This window comes from Pteronotus mesoamericanus, unplaced genomic scaffold, assembly GCF_021234165.1.
Source record: "Pteronotus mesoamericanus isolate MK-2021 breed Mesoamerican mustached bat unplaced genomic scaffold, CSHL_Meso_final scaffold_85, whole genome shotgun sequence".
Taxonomy (NCBI): domain Eukaryota; kingdom Metazoa; phylum Chordata; class Mammalia; order Chiroptera; family Mormoopidae; genus Pteronotus; species Pteronotus mesoamericanus.
In genome coordinates this window covers 12,046,851-12,070,553 of record NW_026555329.1, presented here as the reverse complement: position 1 = coordinate 12,070,553, position 23,703 = coordinate 12,046,851, and the positions used below count along the sequence as shown (strand labels likewise).

At 35.8% G+C, this 23,703-nt stretch overlaps 1 protein-coding gene across 6 annotated transcripts in view; it reads right to left on the bottom strand.

The window, feature by feature from the left end:
- Window positions 1-652: 652 nt before the first annotated feature.
- The window catches only part of ETV1 (ETS variant transcription factor 1), an 88,591-nt gene continuing 65,540 nt past the window's right edge, over window positions 653-23,703 (bottom strand). For 5 of the 6 annotated variants that reach the window (XM_054564502.1, XM_054564501.1, XM_054564503.1 and 2 more), the window contains 5 exons: window positions 16,812-16,878; window positions 15,039-15,109; window positions 11,663-11,832; window positions 6,158-6,259; window positions 653-1,098 (listed from right to left, as the gene is read on the bottom strand). In XM_054564502.1, coding sequence (XP_054420477.1) covers window positions 877-1,098; window positions 6,158-6,259; window positions 11,663-11,832; window positions 15,039-15,109; window positions 16,812-16,878 — 632 coding nt within the window. In that variant the 3' untranslated portion in view covers window positions 653-876. The remainder of the gene's footprint in view (window positions 1,099-6,157; window positions 6,260-11,662; window positions 11,833-15,038; window positions 15,110-16,811; window positions 16,879-23,703) is intronic. The other variant, XM_054564505.1, reaches the window with a different exon arrangement.

The window sequence follows — 23,703 nt, the reverse complement described above, 5'->3', positions numbered from 1 at the left end:
TTGGTTTTTGTTTTTTTTTTGCATCATGGTGATCCCAGATTTAACATTTAAATGAAGATCTCAAGGACCATGACATATCATTATTCAATTGAAACGGGCTTCAAAATATTGAAATGACAATATGATTTATGTCTAAATAGCAAGGTGGCACCAGATACATGTAGTGCTACTGGCCTGTGACTCAGTTTGGAGCCAGAGTCCAAAATTGTGCCCCTCATTTACAGTCATGGTGATTACTGAACTTCAGAGAGAATTACCCATATTATGGTTATCCTCTGTAAGTCATAATAAAGCAAAACAAAACCAAACCCAGCAAACGCAGTCTCTAAATACCTTTCTACAAGAGGTGCAAAAACAGTAATTTCTAACACTTAAACTGCCATTTACAATTTTTTTTTTTTTTGTACACCTTGCAGAGACTCAGAAATGACAGGGGAAGATGCCCAAGGCAAATGGTCTCCAAGTGGATATTTACACAACGTGAATTAACTGTACCATAGATAGTCGGAAAGAAATGAACATTTTCTTATGTTGTTATGAAATCAAATAAACATGATATAGCTTCATCATACTTAAAACCTGTAGGACCCCATCCCAAGCCGAAGTAAAAAGTAACCCCCCCTCCCCCACCCATTCACCCATTCCCTTCCTGTTACACAGAGTAAGTGTTTAGATTCCTCCCACCCACCCACAAATAAAGTGCGCAGTCCATGGCAGACCATAGAATAATGCAACAGGAAAAGCCCCTTTTTGTGTATTATTATTTAAAAATAAAATACAAACAACAAAAATCAAACAAAGATCGAAGAGAATTCAGATTCTCTGCAGCTTCCAGAAGGAGGGAGCGCGCGCGGAGGCCGGGCCGACTGTCACGCGTTAGTACACGTAGCCCTCGCTGTACGGGTGCGGGTTGCAGCAGCCGCCCTCCGGCATGTAGGCCATGCCCTCGTCGAAGTGCGACAGCGGCACCGTGTCCTCCTCGTTGATGTGGCGTTCCATGTCCGTCTTCAGCAGCGGGCGCTGGTTATCCGGAAAGGCCATGGAGAAGAGGGCTTCGGGGTCGCACACGAATTTGTAGACGTATCTCTCTCCGGCCACCTGATGAAAACATGGAAGAGAAAAGCCCGTCCTTACGTGTGTCGTTCTGGATGTTAATAACCAGAGTTGCCGCGCCGACCGTCTCACACTGTTTACAAATATGGATCATTGCGTTCCATAACCGACAGCAATGTGATGGTATAGGTCGCTTATACCTCAACACACACACGCACACGCACCGCCCCCCCCCCCCACCATCCCAGATGAAGGACCGGGAAGGAAAAGAACAAAAATGTTCTTTCTGAGGTGTAATACCTCAGAAATGGAGAACAAAAGAAAAAGCCACCAAGTATTAGTAGATACACATAAAAGAAAAAACATTTTACTTTGTGGAATATATTGCAAAATGTCGCCCCCGAATAATATTTACATTCATTCCAGATAGAGCTGGAAAGCTGAACAGTTTGCTTGTTTTAAAAAAAGGAAAACTTACATTGTTTTTGGGGGGGAGGGGGGAATCAATGATTTCATGCAGACATCTCACATTGAAGGTTTTTTTCTGTTTTATAAAGTAATATCTCTACTTATAACTGGACCTTTAAGGTGTAGAGTCTCCCTCTTAATTTTACATTTGTGGAACCATAGAAAAATTAACCTTAAGAGAAAAATGTGTTGTGTTCCTAGTAAGACTAGACTAGTGATTCACTGATTCACAGGGTGAACTGGGCTTTTCTTTCCTACTGTGTATTTTTATCAAAGAAGAAGAAAAGACGCATGGCCTTATTTAAATGAAAGATGGATCAAGAGGACTGCATTATCCTGGGTACATCACTTTAAAAAATGAAGGCAAGATGCATTAGACAGAAGTTAAGGATGTGTGTAAAGTGTCAAATTGAAGTAAGAGGTGTAAAAAAGTGAAAGGAATTTAAAGTATGCAATGCATAAGGAGGAAATGAGAAAAAGAAATGTGACAGCTGCTTGAAATAATGGAGTAGCATGATTTGTAGGGAATGAAATGTCCCAAACTTAAATTTTGAAGAGCGATGCTTCTATAGGAAATTATAAACAATTGAGTGAAACAAATAGGGCCTCCCACCTCCTACCACCATTAATAAAGAACACTGAGGTTCTCTCAAAACCAGGGTAGTGGATGGTGTAAGGATCAATACAACTCTTTATATTAGCTTTGATAGTAACTTTTTGTGTGTATCTAAAATTCAGTAATTTTAGGAAGGTGAAAATTAATCACCTCTGGGTTCCTGAGCATCAGATAAGACACTGCTAGTTGCTTTGTGCTATGGGGGAATGGTGAGTTCTTGGTTCATGAACCATCTGTATATATTTGGAAAGAAACAACTACCAAAGTGAACTGCTGTTCTGGACTCAGATAGAGAATTTTTTTTTTTTTTGATCTTGGTTTTGTTTACCCTGTAAGAGGAAACAAGTTAGAGAATCCTAAAAATCTGAATATTCTTAAGTTTGAAAACAGTTAATCCTCAATTTGTATGAATTTGGATATATTTTTTAAAAATGTTTATTGATTTTAGTGAGAGAGAAAGAGAAGTATCAGTTTGTTGTTCCACTTACTTATGCATTCATTGATTGCTTCTTATTTGTGTCCTGACAGGAGACTGAAGCCACAACCTGGACAAATTAGGACAGCATTCTAACCAGCTGGCCAGGCCTGGATATATTTCTTAAACTGGCCTCAGTTCCATTTTTGTACGCGTGTGTGTGAAATGGAGAAAACTGCTTGTAAGATTGAGATGGAAGTCTCTGGTATGCTGCATGGCAAATCAGAGGAGCCTGGCATAAATTTATTCACTTGAGTCCTTTATAAAAAGGAAATTAAGTTCATAAGGGTAAAATGGTAAAATTACCATACAAATAAAAATAGGCAATATCAGAAACAAAACTAAGATACTAAATCCTAGTTTTTCCTTCTGCCTTTGTCCAAAGCATTTTGAGAAAACATAAATAAGTAGCTTGCATATCTCAGAGCATTTAATAACCTGCTTTCTTTTGTTTAGGGTTGTGGAGAAAAAGGTACATGCTTTTGTCTACTAGAGCTTTTTTGTCCAACCTGTTGCTATTTGGTTATAATTAGAACTGATTTGATAAATCAGTGTGGGAAATTAAGTGTATAACATGCAATCAAGATTATAAAATCTATTAAGAACTTTGCCTTGACTCACTGCTCCTTCTAGTTTTCTTTGGAATAAACATTTTTAGGGCTATTACTAAATTTATTAGACTATGTTAAATGCTGCAGAGTTTACAAGGGCTGATAATCAATGTAGGGAAATTACATCTTCCGTTATTAGTAATACAATTACACCCAAATTGCAATGCTGAGATAGATAAAACATGAATTTTGCAGGAGAGATGAATCAGAATTAAAGAGGAGGTATCTTTTGAACTGTGCTTTGAAAGACTAGATATCTAAATTATGTGTTAACTATCAAAATTTCAGAAGTAACACAGGGATGCCAGAGGAAAATGAAAAGTTACAGATTAAGCCAAAATAAATAATGATCCATCATTGTACCATCCAAACATAACCACTGTTAAAACATTTACATCTACTTTTCTAGGTATTTCTGAATTTTGAAATAGAAATATACACACATACTTGCTATATGGTATAGTAAACATTACTCCACTATTTCTTATTTCTTTCATAACTACTGAAATAATCGGTATTTTTACATGTTTATACCTACTTTATTTTTATTTTATTTTCTAATCTTTCTCTTTATCTTTACCACACACACACACAATTTTTAGTTTCAATAAACATTTTCTACACATTGAAATATATAATTCTACATCATAGTGTTTTAAAAAAAGAACAGCATAATTTCCCTCTGAATGACTACAGTAGAATTTGCTGAACCATTAAAATGGTACACATGTTGCCAGGGAAAGATGAGAAGGCAAGACATTCTGGAAAGTGGGAACAATGAGAAAAGCAATGAAAGAGTCACAGGCGTGAGGAGAGTCTCAAGTAGAATAGTTCAACACGTGCAGGAAAATTAATGTATGTCCATAAGAACTGTAAAAAGCCTCGATTGTGCTAGTTACAAATAGACTTCAACTTTTCCATGCTTCATTAAGCGGCCCACCCTTTCTTACAATACATTAAACAGTAACATCCGAAAACATCTGTGACATATAGCATCTTGCTGCACCATACTAACTGATGAATAAATAGTTGCAAGCAGTTTCCTCTGGCAACTACAGCCTAAAATGGAAAAAATGTACGGAGTAACATTTTTATCTGTATTTCAACATCTATGCCATTATGTGATATTATTTGAGAGCATCTTGCCTTATTAATTTATTAAAATAAGAGGTAAACAAACAGGATAAGAGATAACTGGATAAATAAATATGAACATGGAATAAGAAGGATAAGTTTGAACACCTTTGAGGATATTTAAGAGTAGGCATGACAGCCTGTCAAATACTGTGTCTAAGAGCCGAGGTGTGATTGGAGATCTTACGACACATTGTGGCTCTTTGTGAATACCCTTTGTAATAAGGGGCATAAGGGTCAAGAAACAAAAGCCAAATATACCTTGGCTTACGCTGGCTTCCAGTGTGAGATGCATTCAGAGCTACTGTTTGTTGACAACTTTTATTGTGCCAGGTACAATGGCAGTGCCTCAAATCATTAATTTTCATTTAAAAACCATCATAAGTTTATGAGGTAAGAATACACCATTTAGTAGGAGAAGCTAGCTATCTGCTTGAAAAGGTGATCCAATGAGAAGCTACCTGCAAACCTAGAACAGGAGTGCACTTTCTTTCACTGCTGAGCCTCGCTGCCCAGGGGACAGCGGCGCACTACGGTGCAGCCCACCTGAGGCGCAGGATCTGTGCAGGAACAGGGAAGACAGTGCTGAAAATGAAAGGAATGGGATGCATCTCAAAGGATTTGGCTGCAAATGGGGGCGATGAACGAAAAAAAGGGAGGAATTAAAAATGATCCCGTGTGACATGGAGAAGACAAAAGGAGCAGGTAGGAAATGGTTTTACATTTTGAAGGTGAGATTCAGGGACAGAGGAAGCAAATGCGAATCAAAGCCAGCCTTGACTTTTAAGGATTTAGGAAGCTTTAACTGCCAAGCTGGCAAACTCTGGAGCAGTGATTTCTTTTGGTCCAGGAAACTCCCTGATGCTGCTGCCCTCTATTCTAGTAAGTCTCATGTGGCAACTGGTCTGATTTTTCTTGGCGTTATGATGACATAAAAATATGCCACAATTTGTAATGTTTAACTATGTTCACATCCTCCCAAAGCATGCATAATAAAACTGCAATGTTCACAATGGATAAATTGTAAACTTAGTCAAGACAACTAAATTGAATATACATACAAGACTGAAAATGTAATAATAACAAATATCCACATATTTTATCTTTATTCATTTCCTTCTTCAAAAATTTTGTAGTATGTTTTAAATGTAATTCATTTGTTTTTTCCTCATTCGTTTTTAAAAAGCTGCTTTCAAATATTAAGGGAAGCTCATTTGAAATAAAATATAAATTTAACTACATTCTACCAATAAAATAAGATCAAATACTTATTTTTAATAAATTATTTAGGATGTTAAGCTGTCTGGTAATGAAAGTAAGGAAAATTTCAGGCAAGAAAATAAACTGGAATGAAAACAAGAAATGTTCGGAATGCTTTAAGAATCAAAATAAGGAATAATAGCAAGAATTCGGTTGGTATTAGAAACTAAAAGCAAGAGCATTTCAAAATTATATAATTCTTGAGAATATAGTTGAATATTGACAACTTCTGGGGATGTATACAGACTATATTAGTACAGAACAAACTTTTTAGTGAACACAGAGAAATAGGGAACTTCCAGAAAGTCTACTACTATATATATATATGATATTATTACATATTTGTAAATTTATTTACAAATAAATTTTTATAAATTTGTAAATTTATAAATAAGACTTCTAATACCAATCCAAGAACCAAGCACATGTTAAAGTGATTGAAAACCTTGCTTCAGCAATGCAATATGTGACTTTTAAAGTGTAACATGCAGATTTATGTGCAACATTTCAATGAATTTTAATGCTGTATTAGCTGCTTACCTTTTGCATGATACCTTTCTCATAATAATAGCGCAGTGAACGGCTAAGTTTATCATAGTTCATAGCTGGCCTGTTTTTCTGAATGCCCCAACGCCGGGCCACCTGCCACCAAAATAAAATTACATTGTAGTATTAAATATTAGCTTATCAAAATAGTTCCTAAAAAATAGCTAATTTATCAATTACTTCCAACCCCTCCAAAACACATCTAAATCAAAGAGGCAAAAGCCATCCTAACCTGAATTCCCTGTGTCCCGGTTTGCTTTTTAAACCAGGCGTGCAGTAATCATTCTGAAACAGCACAGTAAAATTCTTTGTCACCATTGGTTTGGATACAAAATTAAATGGGAATATGGGAATGTGCTTACAAATGGAACGAACAGGCTGCAATTCACCAAAATGAGGCAAGTTTCTCATTCTGAGAAACACTGTGGATCTTTTTCTTCTTAGTTTACAGATTAAAAACCATAGATTAACAACAGTGATCTCTTTCTAAGGTGTTTTTTGAGTTATGATAAAACAAATAAAAAAGATATTCAACTTGATACTAAAAAAGTGAACAAGTGGCATTGTGTGTATAGCAGAGGAAACAGTATATAAATTAAAAATTTGGACTGCAAATAATTTTTACTGCCTGAAGCAGCATCAGAATAAAATCGTAGCCAATAAATACTAAACTGGAGAATTAAACATTCATTTAGCAAACAGTGATTGGATGCTAAAAATAAGAAGGAAGTGGAAAAGGTCACCATGTACATGAGTCCACAAACAAAAATCTCTAAGGCAGAATGTCTACTTTGTTGTTTAGTGAAAAATCATCAGAGCTCTTTATAATGTGGCTTTGGAGGAGCAACTTATCTGGCAAAGAGAGAGTCTTGAATGGGGCTTTAAGAAAACCCTCTTCCTTCATTCTTGTGCACCCCCCACCTCACCACCAGCCTGGTCTGGCTAAAGCATTATACAGAATAGTGTGGCTAAAGTCACGTTCTCATTAATTTCCCCTTTTTATTAGTCTGAGCAGAAACTGCAGCTGCCACTCATACCTAGCCAACCCCAAGAGAGCATTATGTAAAAGGATTAGTGTTTTCTTTCATGTTCATGAAATTCCAAGTTACTGCTATGTCACATATACTAAGATACTTCTCAGAGAGATCTTTCTGTCTCTGCGCTTTATTAGCAATGACCGTTCTCCAGGGTATGTTTTTTATTTTAAAAATACTGACCCGGGCTGTTTTCTAACTAATCTGTATTCCCTGAAGAAAGATACAATGTAATGTAGTCACATGTGTCAGTAGACTTTCTATAAGGGCACAGAAATGTGGTTTAATAGGGACAGGGCTATATACATCCAAGCAGACAGTCACAATTGCAGGTACACCCTATTTTTCCAAAGATAAACTTTATTTCCATGTAAATGATCAGAGCAATAGTGAAATGGGAAGGTGGAGATAAGAAATGAAAGCAACGTTTTCTAAATAAAATATCTTTTAAGAACCTAACAATGGCCATCAGTAAATCTTTAATAGGCAAGGCAACTCAACAGCATGGAAATCTGGAGGGGATGTGAAAATAAAGTACTACTAGCTCTTTAAATTAAACAACAATTTCTGCATACTTATTCATTTAAAACTGATTGCTTCCTAGAAACTCACCAGGATGCACCTAGAAAATAAAATATTTGTAACAAACTTTAAGAGAACCCTGTGGAAGTCTCTGGGAGAGAAAGATGATTTTTTAAATACTATAATCAGAGTTTTACTTTCAGGATACCAGTTAAGTCTCAACACTGCCGTTATTAGTAAACATTTTAAAACAATAAAAATTATTTTTAGAGCTCTTTCAGTGTCACATTCATATAAAGTTGAGGGAAATGGGACATATCAATATGCCTCTGAGAGACAAACAAGTTATGCAAGAGAAATAAGTTCTAGAAATCTGCTGTACAACAGAGTGCCTCTAGTAAACAATACTGTTCTGTACACATAAAAATCTGGTAAGAGCCCTCAGTTAGCTCAGTTAGCTGGGCGTCATTCCACAAAGTGAAAGGTCACCAGTTCCAACCCTGGTCCTGGGTTGTGGGTTCGGTCCCCGGTTGGGGTGCATTTGAGAAGCAACCAATCAATGTTTCTCTCTCTTTTTCTCCCTCCCTTCTCCTCTCTCTAAAAATAAACAAACAAAATCTTTAAAAAATAGCTTAAAATAATTCTTATTTAAAAAAATCTGTTTCAGAGAGTCAATCCCATGTTGAAGTGCTCTTGCCACAATAAATCATTTCTATGATAGGCTGGACCACCACACATCTAAGAAAGTCCATTCAGCCCTGACACAGCACCCACCCAACACCACTAAAAGCCATGGCACCATTTCATCGTTGAGTGGGTGCGAAGGTAGCAATAATTGCAGCAGATTCTTTATAAAAGTCCTTGAAATGAAAATGTTGCCTGTAAGTGAGGAGAAGGAAAAGATGATGGCACTATAGCATTCACTCTTATTGTCAAATGAATTAAATAGAAAAATGTAATAGTTCCAATAGGGTTCAATTTATTTTTAAAAATCATGCTTGACACTCACTAATGGAAACCACAATCAGGGCACGGCTCTCAGACTTCTTGGTGCCTCTTCCACCTCAATAAGTTTAAATATCATCAAAAACATCTCCTCCGAGTCCTATAGATGCTTTGCTATGCTTGGATCCATGATTAACTCCAAAATAATTTACTATCTCAACTATCTCAAAAGGGGAGATGGTGAGGAACTGTGAACTCGCTGGAGTTTCCCAACCACACTGAGCGGATAATCAGTGCAGATGTGCAGTCTCACTCACTATTATTTTAAACTGCAAGAAGAAATATAAAGAAACGGAACCCATGAGTTATCCCAACAAGGATGTCTTCGCAGCCCCTTTTCATGAACATGCCCACAGCCTCCCCAGATCTGCTGCGTAATAGAGGGAGGGTGAGCACAGGCCCCTCAGGCTGAAGAAATTCCACAAACACTCTCTAAAGACGATAAACATAAACAGCAAAGTCATAGACTGCTGGAAACAATTGCAACAGTGAACAAATGCAGCAATAAGAATGCGTTGTCTCACTTTTAACGAAGGCTTTAGGAAACAGAGTGCTTACCGCACAATTGCCATTCAATTGGTTAATATTTGGAAATGATCTGCTGCCTCTGAATTCCCCAGCCCTTTTACATTCCATGAGTCTGCTACAGACAAGGTGTCTAAATGTTGGTTTGTCGTATGGAATAGATGTAATGGTATTTATTCTTTGCATATAAAAAGAAACATCACAGAAATTCAGAATTACATGGAAGCTAATGGTCTTCTGGTCAAGTCTTCTACTTAATTTAAACCTGATCATAAAAGTCAACAGCTGCTATATAAAGAATGTAATCACTTGCATAAGTATTTTTACTTTTCTGGCCCTGGCTGGTGTGGCTCAGTGGATTGAGTGCTGGCCTGAGAAACGAAAGGTCGCTCGTTTGATTCCTCGTCAGGGCACATGCCTGGGTTGTGCGCCCAGTCCACATACTGATGTTGCTCTCCTTCTCTTTCTCCCTCCCTCTAAAAATAAATAAATACAATCTTTAAAATGTTTTTTTTAAAAAAGAATTTTTACTCTTCTGAATGGATTAATAATTACTGACATAATTCAACAATTTTCCCTAAATTAACAAATATGTAGAAAACATTTAAAAATCCATTTCTGCTCAACTTTATTTTAATCACACATGGAAGGAAATATATAACTGTTTGATATGATTTTCTATTGAATGTACTCAATAGTACCATGAAGCTCCTCTTACAATGATTATTAAAGTCTTTTATGAGGTAAAGAGCAACATATTCCCATCATGTGAAAGGGCTTTCAAATTACTTTATATTAAGTGTTCCTAGTCTCAGTTTGCTAGTGCTTCACATTTTAACAGTTTTTACACTTACATTGTTTAATTACATCTACATAAAAACTAATTTCCTTTGACAAATTAAGCTTTAGACGCAGTACAAAATTCAAACACCCAAGCATTTAGCTCATACTAGATAAGGGATACTTTCAAATTCTGTATGTGCCTTGGTGTGGGGCAAGGATAATGCTAACCCTCTAGTGCCACTAGTTCTGACTTGGGGGATAGTTAGTTGTGCTAACCAGCTCCTCTGTTTCATACTTCTCTTAATACATATTTGAATCAGATTATCTCCTAAATCTTAATAAGTAATGTGAACTTATCTCCTGGCTACCAAATTCGAACATATTATCTTATTATGACTGAATACATGGTATCGTAGGGCAGGAAATTTAAGATGTATAGGCCCATTAGCTTAGATTATAGATGTCCAGTCTATATGAAACTAATCACTTTAGGTTCAAAACCAGTTGGATATCTTACTGAATTTTTCAACCTTTCTTAGGGGTTTAGAAACTAGTCAATATGATCAGTCATAAATAGGTATGTTAGTTACAAGTCTTTCGTTGCTTTCTTGGCTAATGTAAAACAATTTTAATGGTAGCAGAGAAAGCACCTTTAATAAGACACAAACATTTCATGTAACAGTAACCATTCTATATTGGGTCCAAAATGCTATTGGTGGGTAATGCTATAGTAGCAATAGAAGCTTTAAGCCTAAAGCTAGTCCTGGGGGAAAAAAAGAACTGAGAAGTTCTTAAGGAAAGTACTCCATTTTGATGGCGGTGGGTGATAGGTAGGGTGCAGTGATCGTTGAACAGTTAGTTGAATGTGTGAATGGATAAATGTGTGTTCAATTTATCAATGTTATCTCTACCCAGAGTGCTCTCGTTTTGTTAATTACTTAGCGTTATGTTGAGTTTTAAGCTTCCTCCCTATCTTCCAATGAAGGGTGCCCCACCCAGCTGACTTGAAACAAATGTCACCAAAAAGCAAAGGGAAACAATGTTCCTACCAAGCCTGTGACTTCTAAGAAAAAGCTAAGGAGTGAAAATTTCCCAGTGTGCTCTGTGCATGCCTTTATCTCCCCCATCCCCCACTCCCCTGCTGTTTTCCTCTGGCCCCTATTGCAGGCACTCTGGTCTCTAAATGCTACTCGACAAGCCCCTTAGCAAAATCAAGCTTGTCCAAATGACTGCCATTTTGCAAGAACAATTCCTCCATATCCAAAACTAGTTGAAATGAACCTCACAGATGTCCCCTCTCTCCCTTAAAGACCATCACACACCCCAAACTTAGATGCCCCTTTAGAGACTTCCCAATCCCTGTGTTCTTGAATAAAGGCTTATGCTAATAACACTCTGGTTGATTTTCAGCATTGATTCTGTAGGATGGTATTCAACTGGAACAAGCATGCAACACACTCATTTTATTTTAAATGTACACATGCTTCCCCCCAACCCACCTACTTTCAAATGTGGAAGGTTTCCCTCAAGTTTTAAAGCTTAAAAAGCCATATATTTGGCATATTAACCACATACATTTCTTTATATTATGACATATTTGATTTTCCTAACTAAAATCTTCTAAACCCACCTCTTCAGGCTCAATCAGTTTAAATTCCATGCCTCGCCCTGTCCAAGCAATGAAGTGAGAATTCGAGGGGTCATCCAGAAGAGCAACCAAAAACTGCCAGAGCTGAAGTGATCCCCGCCGCTGATATGTGGGTCCTTCCCGATACATTCCTGGCTCTTGTTTGATGTCTCCTAAATTAAAAAAAGTTTAAGTTTCTATTATTAGCAATTTAACATTTATATAAATTTACATTAAACCAATGTTAAATGGTTAAACCACAAATACTTCATGGGTTTCTATGAAATATGTTACCATTAAATAGGAATTTAAAATACTTAGGGGGTTGAACATAAACCAGAAATCTGTTCAGACTTACATACAACTATATGTATAACACATAAGAGGCAAAATAAATGCATTTAGGTGCAGAATAAACCCATGAATGTCACCTACTTACATAAAATTTGTATTGCAATTTTTTATTGATTTCTTTAAAAAAAACTACAGCATCTAATCACACTTCTTTGCTTCTATTTATTTATTTAAGATTTTATTTATTTTCAGAGAGAGGAGAAGGAAGGGGGAAAGAGAGGAAGAGAAACTAATGTGTGGTTGCCTCTCGCCCGCCCCCTACTGGGGACCTGGCCTGCAACCCAGGCATGTGCCCTGACTGGGAATTGAACCAGCTACCTTTTGGTTTGCAGTCCAGTGCTCAATCCACTGAGCCACACCAGCCAGGGTTATTGTTAATATCATTACTCATTGCTTTGAGCAACACTGCAGACAGAGGAATCAATTTTAAGCTCCGGGCATTTTGTTTGTAGAAATTAAATTCTGCAAACTACAATGTGTAAATATCTCATTGACCTGCGCATGAAAACCTTGCATATTTTAATGCAAATATGTCAAAGCAAATTTAATAGCATCTTAAACTCCGAGTTAAGTAATCCACGCTTTATATAAATTAGGGAATTCTCAGGGGCAATTCAGGGCATGTTGGATTACTGCCATACCATCTTTCCTCCACACCTTCATAGTGGCACTACCATTTTTTCCACTGGCAGTAAATAAAAATTCTCTTGCATTTTTCTTTATGTCTTGTGTTTCACTCACTTAATTTTAACTTGCTACTCTTTTTTTAAAATTCCAATTTAAAAATGTATACCCAGAGCTTCTGGTAAATTTATATTTTTTAAGCAAGAAAGGTTTGTTACATTTATTTGGAATTCATATAAAGTATAATAATCAATGAAAGAGATTAGAGCAATAAAGATGTTACTATTGAAATGCTTCTGGTATAAATCTGGTCAGATATATCGGTTTAACCAAAAATCAAAATCAAAAACAAACAAACAAACAACAAGCAAACAAAAACTCAGTTCGTGGCTACTGATTATTTACTTGTATCTCCTGCCGACTGTCTTTAAAATATGTGGAATTAGTTACATTGTGGGCCCCATGATTATAGCATTGTTAATGCATGAATTTCTCTTCTCCACTAAATAAATATTCAGAAAGAATATGTTCAAGCTCACCTATTCATACTAAGTGTGAATTATAAAACAAACCAAACCACAAGCTTTTAAAAAATCTTTCTCTTGGTCAGTAAACAGAGATACACCCTTAAAATAATTACGGAAAGAACAACACTTTAAAAACCTAAACCGAAGTAAAATTATTGTCAGTAGCTGCTAAAAATCATGTTGTTTTCATCTAAGCTAGATTATATAGAAGTGTCTCTTCATATTGAGTTCAATGACAGTTTTATTTAACTGTTTTTCCTTCTAAGATTTACAAATTTTTCACGGGGGCAGCTGAGCAATTAAGCAGAGAGAGTGAAACCCTGTCATATTTTGTAATATCTAGATTGCTTCTGTCTATAAATGTGACTTACTGTCCTGGCCTTGTACAATGAAAATACAACCTTTTGTTATTCTTTCTTCTTGTTCTCTATTCCCTATAAAATGTATACTCATACTATCTTCCAAAAAATGTTTTCTTAGTATAAAATCGAGGAATATTTAAAAGTCAAAGATAATCAAGACAGTTAGAGGCCCTTAACATTAGTATGACATTGGCCTGTTAAGATTATAGCATAATCCTGTCTATAGTTTTGAGCCATTTTTCTTCCTTATATACCCGTACTGATTACCAAGACTTCTTAAAATGTTAAGCTCACTAATACTGACTGAAACGATAAAGGTCATTCCAAGAAGTAAAGGTTTTATGTTTTGTCTCAAGAGAAAAGGTTGTATTTTAAGAATTGTGATGCTCTATTAATGGTTAAAAATAACAAAGATCATGCCTCTGAGACTCAAAGCTCAAAACTAACATCTATTGTAAAATAAAGCTAAAAAAAGTCCCCTATTAGAGTGTTAACCCTGTGACCTTGAATGAATTTAGCAACCTAAAGGCAGGCAAAGGAAACAGATCTTCCCAAGACTTAGCATCCCTTCTGAGAACATAAGAGCAGCAAAAGCCTTGAGAACAGAGGAGTCTACAAGCCTCTAATTAGAGATTGAGAAGCAATCTGAACACGACTTTGCTGTTGAAATAATGACAATTAAAAACTTCTGAGAGCTACAAAGCCATTATGACCATGGTCCCCAAAGTTTGTGCCATCAGCTAACCAGAAGGCCCCAGCTCATTTCCTGTTAAACAATCAAAGCAGGAAATATGGAGACCATTCTGAAGAACCACTAAATCAATTAACTGTTGAGCGTTCACCCGAGCTTCCTCTAAATGCTGACTTCTGCCACCCTTGTCAAGAAAAGAACATTCTAACACCCTTTTCTAATATCTGAGGCCTCTCATGGCAACAGTGAGTGATATTAAAAAGATAATGATTTCCCAACTCCCTTTCAAACAATTACAAAGTAATGCCACATTAGTAAGAACATCTTCCCAGAAAAAAAGAAAAAAGGAGAACTAACAATCACTAACCAAATGGGCAGCTATGTTGGTCCCGTGTTCCATAATGCATCTTTTCATGAACAGTAAAAGGAAAGAGGCCGCATTAGTCATCTGTGCATCCACAGTAGCATGCTTTCTGTTCTGCTTTGTTAATTATGGGATCAGCTTTCAATAAATCTCGAACAAGCTGCATGTGCTCAGCAAGGCAATGGAAAGCCCCCTCTTACTGTACACAAAGCTCAACAAGAAAGACACTCTAGTTATATCTCTAAAAATGAGATCTCTTATGGGACAGAAGAAAAAGCTTTTTAATGGAGGAAGGAAAGAGAATTTATAAAAGGTAAAGTTTAGCAAGAGTGGAGTGCATCATAAATGACGTGCATATAAATCTTTAAACAGGAATGTTGACTGTTTTCAAGAGAGGCCAGAGTGATCTCTCTGCTCCCACTACAAAAATCGTAACTTGAAACAGTGAAAAACCTACCATCGAATTTCTCTGGGACAACACAGGTGTCATCATAAAACTGCCTGGGGCCCTTTTCAAACATACAGCCTGTGGGAGAAGATGAGATACATTTAATCACAATAGAAATGAAGCTCACCAACAGTTTACCGTAGAACCATTAACACAAAAACTGAGGTAGAAAATAACTGCCATTTTTCAGCTCTGTGACCTTGGACATGTTAACTCCTGTCCCTCAGTTTTCTCATCTATAAAATGGGAATAATAATAAACCATCTACCTTATAGGTATGTTGTGAGGATTAAATGATTTAATATACAAAAGTTTAGTATAGTGCCTAACACACTGTGATATATGAGAGTTGGCTACTGATAACATTACTAAACCAAACATAGAGCTCACATAAACACTGGCAAACCTACAGTTTACAACATATCACTTCCTTCCCCATTTTCTTCCAAGTTTTTGTGATTCAATGAGCCACAAGGGAAATCAAAGTGAATTGCTGATGTTTGCCTTGCATTATTGCCCTGGCAAAATGGAATAGATTCAGTTTAACCCCTCACTTCCTTGGAGAAATATCTAAGCTAGCCTCCCCATGTTTTCATTGTCAAGAGCCAAGGTAGACTAAAAAACATTTTTTCTTTAAACTTTCCTTTTTTTTGCTGAAAGTCCACAGGAAAAGAGTGCAAAATAAACTGATAGCTTTACACAATCATTTTCTCCTCCAAATACCCTTGATTGTGGACCTTTATGTAATTGTTGTCTTTAATCACCAGGGAGAAATTTCATGGTCGCAATCTTATCTCTCAAACGAACTGGTCTCTATTGAGGGTACATAATTTTAAAAATAGTAGCAACAATAATTGCATTGCATTTGTGCAGACTTTTTGGGTTCAAGTATTTTGGATTTACTAGCTCATTATGCTATCTTTTAAACACAGAGATTTACTTCTAATTAATATCATTTACACAAAAAAACCAATATTAGACCAAACCTATAAGGATACATCTAAGTCATCTCACTGAAAATATATACATTGTTTACATCAAGAACCATGTACATATTTCCAGAAATACTTAATGTGGATGATATCCAGATAAAATCATTTTTATTCTTTTCTTTGAGGGTATTAAAGTCCATTAGATCAAAGCTTTCCCACCATGGTTACCATAAACACACAATAAAAACTCCCTCTCCAGTCCTCTTATGTGAATTTCTAGTCTTAATTATTGTTCAAAAAAATGTAAAAGGCAGGATATTTTAAAGCAAATACAGGGGTAGGTCAAAGTAGGTTTAGAGTTGTAAGTGTACAAAATACAGTTTATTCCTGTATTATTTATTAATTATTGTATTATTTATTTGTATTATTTCCATATGAACTATAAACCTGTTTTGCCCACCCCTGTATATTTAAATCTACTGACTTAGGTCAGTAAAGCAAACTGAAAATTTCTTGATGATAGATTTCAATAGAGAGAGTAAATGTGGGGTAATCTATAAAGCACATGTTCTATTTAAAAAGGAAGTGGTTATTGGCAAAAAACCCAAAAAACACAGAAATCCACTTTTCAGCTGTTTTATGCACATGACTCATGTTAACAATCAAATACAAGATATTCTGACCTGAAAAATCTTCATTTTACTTTAAAAAGACAAAGTTTTAAAAATAATGATTATGGGAACGTAAGTGCTTTTTTTCATAAAATATAATGATTAACTGACTGCATCCTTGCAATGTCTGATGATTTTGACAAGTATTTACAAAAAAATCAATAATGGAAAACTTAACTTCTGTTCTGCTGGGATGAGCCAGGAAGCCTTCTTGCCTCATGTAAATGGAGTGGCAGCTAGGCACTTCTGAAAGAGGAAAAACAACACCGGTCACTGAGACATCTGCAGCCGGAAACGTGCTGTTAGCACGGGACAGAGTGCAGACAAGAAAGTGACGGAAAATGACACAGAGTCTTCATGAGGGGAGCTTGTCAATACAGTAAACATTTCATTCAAGCAAGGCCCACACGAGAAATGGAAGAAGAATGTTGAACCGATTCTCTTGAACAAGCATGGTAATTCAAAGTTTTATTCATGTTAATCTTCCTAAAGGTTGGCTCTACCTGCAATCCCACATGAATTGCTATCCTGTCCTTGAAGGAGTGTCATGCGTCAAAATATGTTTCCGACCACATATGGACTAAATGTGTATTATTCTGTGGCACTCAAAGCAAAAATCAACAAAAACTAATTCCTAGCTTATTTCTTGGACACTGGATAGAAATTACTACGAAAGATGAAATTGCTAAATCTCCTAAAATTACTCCTGTCCTTTAGGGTGACTGCTATTTTTTCCTCCCCAGATACTAAAGCATGGCTGGCTTTTTATTTGTTAAATGCAAAGGTCATATTCAAAACTGAGGAGACTATTAAACTAAGATCCAAAAATTTCATTGCAAATACTATTATTACTCTAAGAGTGAGGCGTTACCTATGTGACCAAATTAACTCATCGCTGAGAAAATAAACTTGGTTAATTGTTAACCTTGAGCCATACTGATAGCTGTGCATTTAGTATGTTTAGTAGTTTAGATATGGAGCAAAGGAAAGAAATATGGATTATGAGACAGATTAAAATTCAAGTCCTTCTTTTACTAATTAAGTTATATATTTTAGGCACAATATTTTGTGTTTAGCTTTCTATAAAATAAAGGGTTGGGTCAAATGTTTCCTAAACTCTATTAGAATCACAGGTTCTTTGATTCTGAATCTAAAAGTTCACTTACATAATCAGAAGTGGATTCAGGTGAAACCAATGAAGTTTAAACTTTAGGACCCTGTGCTTTCAAGAGTTTGTCTCTTCTGAACCCTGAACCTACTAATTTATCTAAATGCAGTTTCACTTTCTTTTCCTTTAAGAAGGTTCCCCAAATTTTGTAAGTTTTAGGTCCCACAAGCCGGGGCCTAATGCTCCATATAACATACATAGATGGCTCCCATAGGAAAGTATAAGTACCTGTGAGCAAGTTAATTCTATCTTCTGAAGGTATTACGAACGTTTCTGTAAACAACATATGACAAATAAATTTATAAAATGTACATGGCAAGTGTGCTATTTAATATAAGAATATGTCCTCTTTTCTACCACTGTAGTGAGCACATGACCTAACAAGTAATGAAGAACATTTAGATGAATGGGAATCTACAGACCCTCATCTCCCTTTAACTATCCATCTAAGGACTTTCATGCTATAGATAATTAGCACCATTTGGCCCAAATGTCACCCTTCATTGGTTTGGAATATTCCATTTTTAAATCCTATCTATTTTTAAATTGGTGTGTTGATGAATGTCAACCAAATTACAAGGCATTTTTTTCTTCACAGAAAAAAAGTTTATCCATTGTGGTTTTAGTAAAAGATAGTTTAATGGCAATCCACAATAGCAATAACATTTAAAAATGTGTAGGGATCAATAGCTTACAAGTTGAAAGCAGTAAAAAAAAAAAAAAATCCCTCCTTATCAAACATTTTATTACACCATGCCTTCTTTATATAAAGTACTATGTAGTATGCAATTCTGACCCTACAAAAGGCAGAGTTAACCTTGCTTCCTGCAAGGTTCATAATAGGGTGACCATGTAGTTGATCTTCTGGCTTACCAAATAGCAATATTTTTTATCCCAACTTTTTAACCAATAGTACTTCAATATAATTTTAATGTTATTCTGATTTATTGCCAGGCATAAAGTCCCTCAAAGCAGCCGGGTCTGGAAGGGACAGTGTTAGGGACACTGCCATCAGCTCAGCAGCTGCTCAGAGGCAAGCATTTTGTTGTACCAATGTTGACACCCTGCCACAAAATACTTTTACTGACGCTACCCAGCTGGAGTGTGGCTGCAAAAACAGCTGGCTGGCTCTGCAGGCAACTAGAGGAAAACATATAGGCTAAATTCTATTATATATAAGTGAGTGACTAAACAGTCTTTCCTCCTCACAGAGAACAGAGGGAAAGAGAAAAAAATGCAAGCATTTCTGAAAGAAACCACTATTCAAAGGTAAAGAAACATCTTATAAATGTGCTTTAATGTAATACAAAATAAGTATAATCTTGGAAAACTAGACATTTAATACCAAAGATAAAATTTGACCAGTAATTTCACTGATATTCATATAATTGGCTGCTTTCTTGATTCTGTGTACTTACTCTGTAATATTTGTTTACCTACAATATTTAAAGTATACTCATTTAAAATATAATAAATTAATGACTTATAAATAAGGCTAAAGCTAAAACCTCTAACACATTTCCAAAGGCCCAACTTGTGATCTAATTTCAAAAAAGAAAAAAAAGCACTGAATGGTAATTTAGGAAAAAAATTCATCAGAATATAATTGTGGTTTTGCCAGTTCTTAATACTATTTATTATACCCTAGAGTGAATAAAATGAACATATAGCTCTTCAAATTGAGATATTTGATGAGCATTGTTTAAATCTAGTCTATCTTTAAAATTGGTGTCTTTTATATGGTCCAGAGAAGCCTGAAAAATTATAACTAAGAGGAGTTTATTCCCCTAAAGTAACTAAAGTCATGTTATCCTAAAGTGATATCAGTTAATTTATGACTGTCAGAGTAGGTCAGACTCTAATCAAATTGTAGAAACATTTCCAAAGTGATTATTCAATCAAATGACTAACATGGTTAATTAGGAGCCATAAACATTGCTCTGAAGTTCATCAAAGTAATGACTTGCCCAGAAAAATTACTGCTAATTAAATTGCCTGCTGCTTTCATTTCTACCTTATCTAATAAAAAATCCAGCCAATGAAGTTTGGCATTACATTTTAACTTTTGCTAAATGCTCTTCTAAGATCCCAACTAGCTAAGCGGCGACTTCAAAGGCAAATGTTTTGTGGCAGGGAAAGGAGGCATTGCACATGTATTTGCTTGTATTTTTTCTATGGAAAAAAACTTACAAAATTCAACAACAGTAATGAGCTGTAGTTTAACCTATTCACAAATATTAAGACGGCGGCCTTTTTACATCGCCCATAGATTATATTCTTGGGATCATCAGTATAACACAGTGATTATTAAACATGTACCTTGACATCTAATAGACCTGGTTTTAATCTCAGTTCTGGCATTTCAGGATAGTATGGCATTCTGTTATTTAGCACCTCTAATTCTCAACCTCCGCATCCGCAGAATGGGAATAACAGTGATATCCTTTAAAGGGTTGTTGGGAGGACCATATGGGGTTAAGTTTTGGGCCACATTTCACCCATGCCAGCAAATGATGAGGATTCAATATATGGCACTTATTACTAATAAAATATCTATTTTTAAGTGAACCTCACAATTATGTAAACTGAGTGAACCACAGTACTTGAAACTAGAAATGATTACATATCAAAATTATTTTTATAACTTGATGTGCTGTGCCTAAATCATGTGTCTATAGATGATTGAATTGTTGCTCATTAGTGTACTTATTATGTAATAGTCTTTACAAAGCTATTAACCTATGATATTTAAAATATATTGATTTTAAATTCATTATAAATTTAATATTTACAAGATTTAAGAATCTCCATTACTTTTGAAAAAATATTTGGAGGTACCAATTTTGAGCTTCTTTTTACAGTATTACCTCTTTTTAAATTATTTTTATTGCATTTTTTTCCATTACCATTTATCCTCCTAAACCCTTTTCTACCTCCACCCAACCCCCTCACTCCTGCAAACACCACACTGTTGACCCCGTCCATGAGTTCTTTCTCTTTTTTCTTTTTTTCAGAGAAAGATGAGTACTTTAGTATTTCACTCATTTGTGGAATCTAATGAACAAACCGAACTGACAAGCAAAATAGAGACAGGCTTATAGATGAAGGGGTAAAGTACAGCATTACCTCTAGATACTGGGTACTATAGTAAATAACTTTGGTTTAAAGTTTTAAACTCAATCTGTAAATTGAATTATGCAAATTTAATTTAAAACAGAGGATTTTTTACATTATTTTGAAACTTAGGGATCAAAAAGCTCTATAACATGACATCATTACTGGGTCAAATCAGCTTGCAGGAACTAGACGGGCTATAATTTGTCACAGATGAGTTTATGGCGATGAAAGCTGATCTAATATGCTGCAAAAATTCAAAGCAGACAAACACTGTTGTCATTTGAATGCACTAGTTAGTGTAGGGGAAGTTAAAGAAGAATAGTAAACTAACACTCCAAACAGCCTGATTTGATTAGTCTTCATTTGTGCTAACATTGTTAAAATTCTCTTTAAGATATGCAGGTATGAAATTAAAATGTTTGTATCTCTGTCTCTTAACTTGCATTTTAAAGCTGTATTGGGAAACATGATACTGATTTGGGAAGCTTTACCAGGCGTTTGACCACAAAGCGTAGTTTTGAATTTGCACATGTAATACTGTTATGCACTGCTCTGATTTGCGTATTTGCTGCAGTAGTACAGAATGAAGGTCTCCCTTCAGGGCATGGTTTGTCTAAAGTTTCTAGGAGCAAATCAGGCCAGATCAGAGATCTGTCACAACCATTTGTCACAACCGAATATTTGTCACAACCATTTGAGGTATCCCTATACTTTGTTGAAATTGCTTATTATCAAAGAGTATACAAACCTGGATATACTTCAGATTTTAAACTTTGAACATGGGGGGAAAAACACCTTTTTTCATTTGATGTTTCTGGTTACGTTCCTGTAGTAATAATCAGTGTGATAACTTAAGTCTGTAAGAGTAAATGAGGAATCCAGCAAAATAGGAGTAAGTAGCATGCATTTTAATGAGATTTTGCTTTCATGTGTGTGTGCAAAGCAAAGATAGAGGGAGTATAGATACACTTGATTAATTCTATGAGGAGGTGATGTGACAAAATCAAGCCCACTAATCTTGTGTACTATACATTGATGGTGGAGGAAAACTTCACACATTAAATACGCAGAGCCAAAATGTGTATGTTGAAACCTATCTCGAATTATCAGGAACTTGGTGAAAAATGAGTGTATGTTCATGTGTGTATATGTGTATATTTCAATATATATAAGAGCTTTAACAAGTTTTTCAAAAACATGCATCTCTTACAGAGGGCCCAGAGGCATTTGAAAGGATGCTCTGCATCACTAGCCATTAGAGAAATGCAGATCAAAACCACCATGAGGTACCACCTCACACCAGTCAGAATGGCCATCATAAACAGATCCACAAACAACAGGTGCTGGCGAGGCTGTGGAGAAAAGGGGAACTCTAGTCCACTGTTGGTGGGAATGCAGACTGGTGCAGCCACTATGGAAAGCAGTGTGGAATTTCCTCAGAAAGCTGAAAATGGAACTGCCTTTTGATCCAGCGATTCCCCTGCTGGGACTATACCCTGAGAACACCAAAACTAATACAAAAGAACCTATGCACCCCAATGTTCATAGCAGCACAATTTACAATAGCCAAGTGTTGGAAGCAACCTAAATGCCCATCAGTAGATGATTGGATCAAAAAATTATGGTACATATACACAATGGAATACTACGTAGCAGAAAGAAAAAAGAAGTACTAAACTTCGCAACAGCATGGATGGAACTGGAGAGCATCATGCTAAGCGAAATAAGCCAGGGGGCGAAAGACAAATACCATATGATCTCACCTATAAGCGGAACCTAACCAACAATGCAAAGAAGCAAGGCAAATATGGCCAGCAACACTGAAAGGAAAAGAAATCAACAGAGACAAGAGGAGGGGGGCAGGGAAAGGGAAGGGAAGGGGAAAGTCAAGGAACATATAGCAAGGACTCATGGACAAAACCAAAGGGGAAGAGCTGAGGGAGGGAAGGGGGGGGGGGGCAAGGGAAAGGGGGGGGAAGGCAGAGACAAATGTATTTAAAAAGTAAATAAATTAATTAAAAAAAAAAAAAAAATAAAATAAAATAAAAAAAAAAAAAAAAAACAACATGCATCTCTTATCTAAAGAAATTACTGAGTTGTATCAAGAACTAATTAATGATGACACCATCTCATTCAGGATGAGCATTATGGCACAATTTGTCAAAGATTTATTTATTAAACTTTATACTTTAGTGTTTTGTTTGTTTTTCTCATTTCCTGGCACTCTCACAGTTTCACGTTTAAAACCCAAAGGTTTTCTGGAGTACATAAATAATGTGAGCTTTATGAAGATACGTTTAAATGCAAACACATTCACAGACATCCTGGCATAGCATTCTTTTAGTCTGCATTTCTACTTGTTACATAAATAGATTTCACATAGCTAATTGAGAAGACTTCATTTTATGTTTCCTGAAAAGGATGCTACGAGAAGGTAATTTTTTATACCCATGTGATCCCTCTATTATAGCTCTAACCTAATAGTAAATAACTCTAAAAGTCAGGCCCAGTACTAGTATGTCTAGATTCACCTGAGAAATAAAGTGTGCCACCAAAATAGTCAAATTTTATAAGCTCTTTTTGTTGTCAGTTACAAAAGCCTTATGTGAAAATAATATCTCACATGCAGAAGTCAGAAAGTTGGAGTTGGCTGAGATCTTCAGAGAGTGATGAATTTAGCATTGCCTTATTCACACTTAGATGAAATTTTTCTCATTAGGATTTTTAGTAAACTGTGAAGGTATAAAACCTCAACAGGCATCTCTCTTCTGCCCCAGTTCAGAGCC